The sequence below is a fragment of the Cibotium barometz genome, chromosome 9, assembly GCF_041138505.1.
Source record: "Cibotium barometz isolate CiBa-2024 chromosome 9, ASM4113850v1, whole genome shotgun sequence".
NCBI classification, from domain to species: Eukaryota; Viridiplantae; Streptophyta; class Polypodiopsida; order Cyatheales; family Cibotiaceae; genus Cibotium; species Cibotium barometz.
The window spans coordinates 30,922,468-30,934,166 of record NC_141054.1 but is presented as its reverse complement, the minus strand read 5'-3'; the positions used below and the strand labels follow the sequence as shown (position 1 = coordinate 30,934,166).

Genomic DNA, 11,699 nt, shown 5'->3' with positions numbered 1-11,699 from the left:
ATTTTCTCTAGTCTCATCTCGTTGCATGCGTCTCTCGAGGTGACATTTTGGTGTTTCCGAGATGGGGCCATCTTGATAACCGCCTCGTAATGCTCGATGTTGCAATCGCAGTGCTTCAGTTGGATCTCGATTCCGAGATCATTTGCTCACTCTATGAGCAAAAAACCGCAGCGTGTAAACCTCCTCTAAGCTCAAAAACCTCTTATTAAAGTCTATGCAAATGGGAGGGGGGGATTGTTAGATGTCCTAAAGGGCAAAAATGTTTTGCTTCAAGGGGGTGAGGGTCGTAAGTCCCTTCACACGGGGGGAGAAGAGTTAAGGACACCCTCTCCTCACAAGGGTGGGGTGACTGAAAAAGGACTTGTCTGAGAGATGGCTGATTAGGGGGTGCTTAGAGGAAGGCAGTGAGGGGGCTGTAAGGCACGGCTGCAGGTACAGTAAGCACAATCGGGCAACACCTTCTACACAGTATGCATGCTGATGCTAGGGTTGCAGCTACTGCACAGTCTCGCGCACGGACTGGCGGTACGGCGACTTCGTGCTGGGTGTCGAGTGCAGCCTAAGGGTGTACTCTACGCAATGTGCTACTGGTGGCCATGGAGTACATGGGGGTTTATATAGGTGCAACGTACGGGTACAGAGCAAAGTACGGGTGAAGGGACGGTGTACCCGGTCACTGGTCTGCATGAGCTTGGGGAAGGGTACGATGGCGGTGCACAGGCAAAGGTGTGGTGCGCATGTACCCTTTTGGCCAGAGGCAGCATGGACGTCCACATGGCGGTACGTGTGGACCACACAATGGGTGGTCGGCCTTTGGTCCTTACGCGGTCATTGTACCGGGAGCCCTAGTGAGTGTGTACGGTCTTTGGGGAGGGTCCCCAAATTTGGGATGCCAGCCTCGATTTGCGTGCCAAAGCGCTCGGAGGTGAAATTTTTTTCAGCGAAAAATGTCCGGGATGTTCCCCTGGTCGTTGGGATGCAGACCATCCGTTAATGCCCGGTCGTGCATTTATTAAGGTTTAAAGGTCATCGTTCGTGTATAAGCTTGATCCGGTGTCCGTTTTGGATGCTGTAAAATCCTATATATTGGAATTTATGGCCCCTCTACATGGCTTTAGTAGTAGACCTTAGTAGATTATTTCTCTAAGGTTTAGTAGCATGGCTTTAGTAGTGGACCTTAGTAGATTATTTCTCTAAGGGTTAGTAGCTCCTTTTTTGGATGGTCCTATTTTCAGCTTTTTATATGCCTTAGTGGAGAATCTCTACTTCTTGCACTCTACTCTAGGCTTTGGGTGCTCACTTCTAGGCAAGTGATAAGCATCTTGATTAGGATTAGATCCTAATCTCTTCCTTAATCCTTTGTACTTCAGCCTATTTAAAGGCTCCTCATCTAATGAAGATTACACTGAGCTTTTGCCCTATTCACATTGTCATTATGCTCATATGATTTGTCTTTAGCTAATCTTGCCATGCTTAAGCATAGTCTTGCTTCTTAATTCTTAATCCTTGCTCTAATCATGTGCTCAATCCATCCTTGAGCTCCCATGTTTTCTAACATGGTATCAGAGCCATGTAAGTCACCCTCAAGCTGTGTGTAGTTCCTAATCTCATTTGCTAATCATCCCTCATTAATTAAGTCACTTTTACCTCTTCTCACCATAGCCCGGCTGCACCCACAGCTGAACGTTGCCTTGCTATGCACAAACCACTTCAACAATGATCAAGCCCTCTTAGGGGCTTCAAGCTCACCCCTAGGCGACCCTCTACGTGGAGGCTCGAACCAAAACGCAGAGCTCACGTAGGCGGAATCGCCATCGCCATTGTGAAGGGAAAAATCTGGTTTTTTGCAAAAATTGAGCTAACCTCTACGAATTGACCTAATTCCCCTTAGCTCCGGGGGTTTTTGGGCATGGCGAACACGCCTGTAGCATCAGATTTGGCTGAAAACGATTGCTTGTAGCTCCTCCAGCACTGTGGCAACTACAAAAGGTACTTTATAGAGATTAAGTAATGATTTCTTTGCTTAATCAAGTGTTTAGGGTGATGATTATCATATGGACACACTGCTATTGAAGCATGTTGAAGCTTTTTTGAAAATGTTTAGTGGAAGGCATCCATTCTTTCACTCCAATGTGGCCCGGTTTTTTGGTTTTTCAAAATAGTGAACTCAATCACTAATGAGTGATTAGTGGACATTACTCACTTTTTTTTGTAAGCTCAACATGCCCTCTTCATGTGAGTCCAACAATGCAAAGTATGTCAAATATATTAAAGCCATGAAGAAAGCCAAAGTCAAATCTATCAACAAAGTTCATGCCAAAAACAAACCCACTTCTCGGATTCCATCATCCTATCTTGAAGTATTACACTTATATGGGGAATGCAACTTTGATTTCCCATGCATGTAATTTGTTTGAGTGAGTCGTTTTTTCGGTATGTCAGAACACAAGGATAAAGAGCTTACTAGGTTTGATGGCACTAATTTCTTTACTTGGTCAGTCAAGGCAAAATTCCTTCTCATAAAGAAGGGACTTTGGAATATTGTCAATGGTAAGAACAAATGTGCAAACGGCAGAGACAAAGAAGATGAGAAAGCAGAATGGATAACTAAAGATGAAAAGGCACTTGCCCTTCTAGTGCTTAGTATGGATGATCATCATATTAGTGCATGCAACACCTCCAAAATAGCATGGGATACATTGGAGGAGTTATTTGGAGCCAAAGGGAAAGGCACCTTAATGAACCTCATGATAGATTTTTTTGGGATAATGATGCAAGCTAATGAAAGTTTCTCAACTCACCTCAATAAGGCTAAAAGCCTTCTCTCTCAGCTTGCCTCGGTGAAGGAGAAGTTTTGAAAGATGAAATAGTCATTGCTGTTTTGCTTAAAAGTTTACCTTCCACTTACAGCATTTTGATCACCACTTTAAAAAATGTACCAGATCTAACCTTGAAAAAGGTAGAATCTTCTATCCTGGAAGAAGAAAGAAATATGGGCAAAGAAGGTCTCTTTCAAGTTGACAATGCAATGATAGTAGATAGGCAAATCAAAAGTATCCTGCTCCCATTATGGAAAGTCAGGACACAAAGTTGACACATGTAGGTTGAAGATGATATGCAGTTTTTGTGGTCTTAAAGGTCATTCAGAGAATTTTTGCCTTAAAAAGAAGCATAAAGCACACTTGGTTGAGGAAAAAGAAGTTTTGGCAAAGGAAGAAGAAGCAAATTTTGCTTCTATTGACTCTGATTGGGCTTTTTGAAGTCTTTTTGATGTATGTTACCTTTGGGCACCACATGATGTAGCTCATGTAACTTTCTTAGTAGTAGTAGTGGGACTTTTGTATGTTACCTCTGAGCACCACATGATGTAGCTCATGTAACTTTCTTAGTAGTAGTAGTGGGACTTTTGTATGGTTACCTCTGAGCACCACATGATGTAGCTCATGTAACGTTTTAGACATTTGTCTCCTGGGAGGGCAAATCTTCTTGGTTAGTCCCATAGTTAGTGTTTGGAACATGGGAGGGTATTTTGGTATTCCTTCACACTTCTTGGATGCTCTTGCCTTATTTTCAGGCCATGTTGAGGTCCAGGGAGGGTATTGTAATTTATGGCCCCTCTACATGGGTTTAGTAGTGGACCTTTATTTCTCTAAGGGTTAGTAGCTCCTTTTTTGGATGGTCCTATTTTCAGCTTTTTATATGCCTTAGTGGAGAATCTCTACTTCTTGCACTCTACTCTAGGCTTTGGGTGCTCACTTCTAGGCAAGTGATAAGCATCTTGATTAGGATTAGATCCTAATCTCTTCCTTAATCCTTTGTACTTCAGCCTATTTAAAGGCTCCTCATCTAATGAAGATTACACTGAGCTTTTGCCCTATTCACATTGTCATTATGCTCATATGATTTGTCTTTAGCTAATCTTGCCATGCTTAAGCATAGTCTTGCTTCTTAATTCTTAATCCTTGCTCTAATCATGTGCTCAATCCATCCTTGAGCTCCCATGTTTTCTAACATATATTAGGGTAAAATTGTGCGCAGATTCCAAATTTGGACTCGAAATTTGAAGATTCTAAGTGAAAATGGCTCATTTAATAAAATCACTAATTTTTACACCATAAAAACTCATAAATTCATCTATTATGGGGACATTTTTTAATTAATGAAGATGGGCATGTTACAAAGAGTTTGGATTAATATCAAAAACTGATACTATTGGATATGATTGTTATAGTGATGTACTCTTATATCGGTTATAGCACTACATTTTCTTATAAAATCATACAACATTATGATCTCATTATCATGCCCTTAGCCTCTATGCTTGACCTTTCAATATAGCCTTCTCTCTCATGATATGATTATTGCAAACACAAGCTTACATGAACATCTCTCTTATGATATGATTGTTGCAAACACAAGCTTACATAAACATCTTAAACATCTCTCAAGCTAACTCATATAATTTTGACCTTAGGATACTTTTACTAAGTAGCATGGTGTTACACTTAATATTATAAACTTTAAGTAAATATATTATGATGTTCTTTAGAATACATTCCCCATCACATATAAGAAAACTCTACTTTATACAACTCTACTTTATACATTCCCCATCACATATAAGAAGACTCTACTTTATACAACTCTACTTTATACATTCCCCATCACATATAAGAAGACTCTACTTTATACAACTTTCAAAAATCTATCCACAACATCATTGCGATCTACAAGCTTGAGAATCTTACTATCATTGAACCAAGAGACTCCATGCTGATGCCACCATTATGGGTTTGGACAATGGAGGATGGTAACCTACTCTATAACCATAAATTGTGGTTGGTTCACACTAAAATCACCGCTTGGCTATAAGTGGTGGTTAGCAACCATAAATTGTGTGTTCACACTAAAATCACCACTTGGCTATAACTACATCAATCCATTCTTGTATATTTATTACAACATATTTTTTGCTCTAGACTAGCTTTTTGTAGTTGAAGCTATGACTAATTAGACTTCTTAAACATTGTGATTACGCTCACTCTAGGTAGTTTATAGGTCAACACTTGTGTGTGTGTGTGTGTGTGTGTGTGTGTGTGTGTGTGTGTGTGTGTGTGTGTGTGTGTGAGAGAGAGAGAGAGAGAGAGAGAGAGAGAGAGAGAGAGAGAGCAAGTTAGTTTCAAAATCGCTCGCCACTTTTGAAAACAATTCGCTGCTGAAAAATGATCGCCAAAAGGACACGTTCCTTGTGGAAGATCCCGGCAAATTTCCTATAAATTCCTATTCATGGCTCATCAACAACATTTTCTAGACCATTGCTCTCTAAAAAGAAAAATTTACTTCCTTCCAAGAACAAGCATACTAACTTTAACATGGCTAAGCTATGCCCTTGAGACTTGATGTACTTACGTTTTGGCAAAGATACCATTTATGTAAGGGTTGCCAATAATCACCTTATGTGGAAATTCAAGATACATTACACTTTCGTGTATAATGAGCAATATGCTTGTCACTTAAGTTACAACAACTTCATTATGCTAGGATGATTGCTAGCAGCTACTCCCATACACAAGATGAAGTGCCAACCCACAAGCACTTTCTCTTTGCTGAGTTGGCACCTTTTGGTTGACGTGTCAATTCTCTTTGTACCTTTTTTGGTTGACGTGTCAATTCTCTCCTTTTTCCATTATTTTCCCTTTTAATATATAGATTAAAAAAAGATTTATTTGGCAAATTTGACACAACGGTTGGGAAAACATGCTGCAACGCGGACCGACAGGTGGCAGGGCGTTTGGATTGTGTTCTCAGAGAGCTACTGGTGATGGCCGGTTCTTGCTATTCTTTCAACGGGGATTAGCAGGTCGTTTTCAGCGGCGCTGACGTTGGGCGTTGCCGGCCGTGGGTTGGTGGGGACACTAAGCTTAGATCAAAGTAAAATTTTATATGATTGCTATGGGTAACCTTTCGAGTATCTGTTACTGCACCTCAGCTTGTTGAAGTCTGGCTATGGCGAAGAAGGAGACTTCCTCTTGACATTTTTTAATAGATAAAGCTTGAGATATGGCTGTGGCGAAGAAGGAGACGCGCAGAATGCCCTTCCTCGTGAGATTTTCTAACAGATAAAGCTTGAGCTCTGGTTATCGTTAGATTTTCTAATATTTGAGCTCTGGCGATGGCGATGGCGATAGGGAAGGTCACACTCTGCAGAAGATCCACTTCTACTTTTCCTCCATACCCAGAACATCTTAAAAGCAGATTTTTCCCTAAATGAAGAGTGCCCTCTTTTCTCTGCATTTTGCATTAGCACGCTATGTCTGATACTCCAGGGAAGCTGCTCTCCAGTCTTCCTGCATCCTCTAATAAGCGAAGAAGCTCCAAAATCGGTGGGTGCGCAGGTGTTTTCTTCCAGATCTTCAATGGAAAGCGACTGTTTCCTCGCAAATCACTTCCAGCAGGTATTCTTACACACATACACACATACATTACAAACACCATGCATTTATAAATACATAAATATGTACATACAGGGCATACCTCTATACAATATATGTACATATACATACATACATATGTACACACAACATTAGTACTTCAAAGAAACTATTATGCCTTAAGGGTGATCCTGATGATACATTCATACTTTTTTTTTGTATGTACGTATGTACTTATCACATACGTATATATGCACACATACATACATACATATATATGTACGTAAGTTCATACTTCAAAAACACTATTATACCTCAAGGGTGAACTTGAAGCAGAAACATGAGTGTGTAGTTTTATATCTATCATTGTCAAATGTCTCTTCATGGCTTTTTCTGGATTGCAGAAAGACCTAAACAGGGCTCAATAAATCACACCGATGACAAAGTACCAATGGCCAAGTTGCTACTAGTAAGTCCTTGCACTTCTCAATCAATCCGTGTGTTAGGATGCACGACACATGTAGTGTGCCTCAGTTTTGTTTAATGCACTAGAAGATCATGCTTTGCTAATAGGCAATAAGAACTAAGGTGGGTTTGACTGCAGATTGCAGATGAGAATATAGGTGTATTTCCAAAGGGCGGCACATCAAGAGAGCCTAAAGAGGATATTGTCCCAAAGGATGAGCCTTGTGAAGAGAAACCCTGCAAGCGAACCCTGAACGTGGTTGCAAGGCTCATGGGCCTTGAAACAATGCCATCTCCAGAACCTCCTTCTGGCGAAAGGAAGAAAGTTGAGCTGGACAGGAAGAATATGGAATCCCAGTTCACAAATGATGTGTTGCAGGAATTGCAGTACTCAATGGAAAAGGCCCAGAAAAACAGTGTGTCTATGCAGCCACACACTCCATCATATAGGGCAAAAACAAAAGGACCTGATAGAAACCCTCTTAAGATGTTGCCAACACGCCAGAAAGCACCTATGTCTTGGAAAAATAACGCTAAGGATGAGGTCCATGAATCGGTGATTTTCTCCAAGTGTCCTCCATTGCCTCCTCATCAACTGGATTCTTCATTCCCATCAGTTTTACCCTCATCAAAGACAGGTTTTCCCAGCAATAAGAGCTCCATGCCCACCAAAAGAACGACTGGCATGTTCAAAGCTGCAGCTAAGATACTTGAACCGAACTTGCAACACAGCACTCAAGCTAGAAGTCAAGGGTTCCATAGTCAAAGTGCTTTGTCCAGGACCAAAAATGCTTCATCACATGTCGACAGAAGCTGTAAAGGCCAAGCTGGGAGAGAGCGATCCTTTGCAGATTCCAAAAAGCAAGCTGTTTGGCAGCTTACTGGTGGCGTGGCTCAAGCTCCTAGCAGCAGGCGGGAAGAGGCGAAGAACCAAATTGGCTCAAAAAAGGCCAGCAGTGAGATGGCGAACAGAAGAAGAGGTGCACCTGTTACATCAAGCCAGGAATTTTGCAGGCCACAGGTCACTTGTGGGAGCTCGCAACAACTAATTGGCAGTGGCAAAGGTTTGATACGTGAGACAGCCCCTGTTAAGAGGAAACACAGCTATCAACAAGCTAATATGCAAGAGAAGGTGAAGCTAGATTGGCGCCAACAAGAGGAAACCAGCAGGAGGCTAAGTCAGCCGGGGGCATGCAGCATAAAAATTGAAAGCTCAAGAACATTGGGAGCTAAACAGTTCAGGCACCCAAGCCCTCGTAAATATCTACAGGACTCAAGAAGTGGTCCTAGTTCTTCTCTAGCATCCAAAAGTATGTTTTCATCCTATGAGGGTACACTTTCATCTCAACCAATCATCTCACAGGCTAGCAGCAATAGTGTTCCTTCTGGGTCTCCAAGAAGGCAAACGAGCTTGTCTATGAATGGATGTTTAGCACAGACTGAAGAGAGCAGCAATAGTGTGGAAGTGGCACTGCCTACACAGCCTTTTTATAGGGGAAGAGCAGATGTACCACATGAGAATCTGAGCATATCTCAAAACTCATCTGTTACAGTATCACTGGAAGGGCATTTTAATGGTGAAGTAGACAACAGCTCTTGTAGTCATGATGGATCAACCTCTTCTGCAACTCACACAGAGAGCCACCATATGAGCAGCATGGAGAGTGCACTTTTGAGTGACCCTTCTTTATCTGAATTCACCAGCAATTCAGAAGAACATTCAAGCTTCCTTGCAGTAGCTGATGTCATAGGACCTGAAAGAGTCCGGGCGAGATGGGAAACTGGTCATAGCAGTGGTGCAGAGCATGAAAGGGTCTCAGATATATTCATGCCTGAGGATTCTACGCGAAGCAGCTGTGAATCTTTCTTTGGAGATTCTGGGGACATGCCTTCATCCCTTGCCAAGTCAGATGTTGGTGGCAGGAGGTCCGAGTTGGTCTCATACTCTGGGAAGAATACTGCTGCCATTCTTCAAGAGTTGCTCATAGCATTGAGTTCATCCAGGTCACAACTCCAATCTGATGATAAGTCTGAGGATTCTAGAATCAAGTGCACGGAGTCTTGCTCTTCAGAATCTGGCATATGTAGACAGGTTGAGGAACCTGAGACTTCGAGGACTAGCCATTCTGAGTACACTAGGGACTCTCTAAGCACCGAAGGTGAGCAGCCAAGCCCGATTTCCACCCTAGAGTCTCCCTTCCAGGATTCGGCTTCTTCCAACTCGTCAGACAGCTTCGAGACTTCACAAGGTAGGACATGCTCTTCTTCACATAGGTGGCGTAATGTAGCAGATGTATGTGTGCTACATGCTGTCTACATGGTTAGTGTCCACATTGCTTTTTATCATATCTAGAGCATAGATAGGTTTTCATATTGTATTTGTCCAGACAATCCCTTGTTGCCTTCACAAAGTGCACTTAAACAAGGCCTCATTTGCATGTGTCAGCTTGTTTGGAATTCAAGTTGATGTTCATTAACAGCAAGGTGATGCCTGTTCCAGGAAGGAAACAATGTGAGTCTAACAGCATTGAGAGCATGGATTGCACAAGCATATCTGAAACCCAAGTAGCAGATGGTGATTTTGTGGACAGGACAGGCATGGCCAGAAGCCAACTGGAGGATGAAGATTCTTCCGAGAGTATAGGTGTTGTGGATTGTGACACACTCATGGACACCATATCTAGGTTACATCATATAGATCCTGATGTCATTGGCCTGAATGTAAGAGCAATACAGCGCCAGAATCATGACCATGACAAGGAGACAGTAAAAGCTGCTAGCATGTCTGGTGAAGGTTTGCTTGGGCCGTTGATTGGTCCAGCTTTGTTTGACAAGCTAGAAGAGCAGGCCCAACACTTGGACTGGGGACTTTCCATCTCCTCTACTAACCTGTCAGCTGAAGATGAAGATGCAGACAGCCTATACAGGTCAGAAACGGAATCAAGTTTCACAAGCCAGTGTGAAGAGGCTGCAGTTCAGAACAGAAAGTTATTCTCTGATTGCATCAATGAGGCTTTCAAGAGCGTGGGTGGACAGTTATATGGGTTTTCTTCTCGTCTTTCTGGGCATTCATCAGCCGCCCATGTCCTCAGTAGAGTGTACAAACAGATTGATGATTGGAGGGGGATGACCATCAGCATGAACTTGGATGATATGGTTGAGAAAGAGATGAATGCCACCATGGGAAGGTGGCAGGATTTTGGCTGTGAGGCTGAAGAGGTAGCTGAGGTTGTAGAGAGCACCATATTTAGTCGGTTGATGGAAGAGTTGGTGCTTGAACTAGTGTAACGGAAGATGCTTCAAATTGCCAACCCATCTCCTTATCCGTGTACAAACATATTCATGATTGGATGGGGGTGACCATCAGCATTGTTTTGGATGGTATGGTTGAACAGAAAACGAACAAAAAAACTAAAGAAGAAAAAAAAAACAACAAGAAGCACCTTGACTCTGCCACAGGCAACCTGCTGGTCATGTCACTAAACAGTCACTTGACTGGTAGATCTTCCGGAATTCCAACGATGGAGCTAGTGACCACAACAATCTCCAAGGTAGCCCAAAAGAGGATGCATGAATACATGGGGCATACCTATTAATCCAGCTGACAGAGTTGGTGTGATTTTGGTGGTAAGGTTAAGTGGTAGCAGAGCACTATGTTCAGTGGGTTGATGGTGGTGGAGCTGATGTAGAAATAAACTGGCAATAGACACCTCAAAATTGCCCACCAGCAACTCAATGTGAAAGATAACTGAATGGTGTAGGAATGATTTAACATAGATGAAGGAAGAGATCGTCATTAGCTTTGATAAATTATAAGGCTTTGACTTCAAGCCTTAGCCTACCTTGATACATATCCAAGGCCCTTTTTTGGAAGAGTAGAACTAACCATCCCCCCACCTTTTCCAAACCCTCATAAGGCTTCTTTGTAAGAAGCTTATTGTTACAACTTACAAGCAGGAATGATTTGATAAGAATGGCACCCTACAAGCCTCTTAACTTAGGGGCTTTACACACTTGGAAGGGATAGGTGCCACGCAACTTTCGGCGGACGATTCCCCACCCCTTGCTTTCACTGACAAAAAGTGGATGGGGTTGGTATGTGTGGAAAGCCCATTAGACTTTAGGAGGAACCTGAGTCTATTAATTTTCCTATGTTCACGTGAGTTGGAGATTAAACTTTCTCTTACCTCTAGAGGAGACTTGAAATTTCTTTTGGCCATTATTTACCAAAAGGTCCACACTTATTGGGATGGGCCTTACATCCTCAATAAGGGTGCCCTTTGTCTAACCAAATAACCTTTGCTTACATAGTAATTTCTCTTTTCTAACATTTGCAGTTGCTTTGTTTTTTGTTTCTGAAAACATCTACTCCAGGTGGACTGTATATATTTGTAGCACTTGCAATCCATTTAGCCCCTTTTTTTTTCCCTTGGTTGATGAACGACCATAGTCGTTGATCCTTCAATAAAGTATTATTGTTTTGCAAGTGCCAAGCGAGAGCTTATGGTAATTATAATTTTCTCATTTGTCTCTCTCTCTTAGATCTGGGCCTCTGTATGCAAAAACCTTGGGCATCCAAACATAATTGTAGGTATATATTCAAAACTTTTTGTAGGTGTATTAATTAAATGACATTGGTGTGGCATTTAATAAATGCAACCTTAGTACATGAGTTCCCTCCAATCCCATCCCTCGTTTCCTCCTCTCTCTCCCTTCCTCTACTCATAGAATGAGCCCTTTGAGGCCTTTTGTAGAGAATTGTGAGACTTTAAATAGAAATGATGTGGGTGAATACATCCAAAT

At 42.1% G+C, this 11,699-nt stretch overlaps 1 protein-coding gene across 1 annotated transcript; it reads left to right on the top strand.

Annotated features, from left to right (window-relative positions):
• Positions 1-5,943: 5,943 nt before the first annotated feature.
• LOC147635455 (uncharacterized) lies at positions 5,944-11,382 on the top strand. Its single transcript, XM_086802734.1, has 4 exons — positions 5,944-6,455; positions 6,836-6,900; positions 7,036-9,145; positions 9,397-11,382. The coding sequence occupies exons 1-4, from the start codon at positions 6,311-6,313 to the stop codon at positions 10,182-10,184; spliced, it is 3,108 nt and encodes a 1,035-aa protein (XP_086658860.1). The 5' UTR covers positions 5,944-6,310; the 3' UTR covers positions 10,185-11,382.
• The last annotated feature ends 317 nt before the right edge of the window (positions 11,383-11,699 follow it).

What these genes read in the sequence shown, in the direction of transcription:
- LOC147635455 (XM_086802734.1), top strand. Translation starts at nt 6,311, where the DNA reads ATGTCTGATACTCCAGGGAAGCTGCTCTCCAGTCTTCCTGCATCCTCT. An exon ending in TCGCAAATCACTTCCAGCAG is followed by an intron (nt 6,456 to 6,835) that starts GTATTCTTACAC and finishes TCTGGATTGCAG; the next exon opens with AAAGACCTAAACAGGGCTCA. An exon ending in CAATGGCCAAGTTGCTACTA is followed by an intron (nt 6,901 to 7,035) that starts GTAAGTCCTTGC and finishes GTTTGACTGCAG; the next exon opens with ATTGCAGATGAGAATATAGG.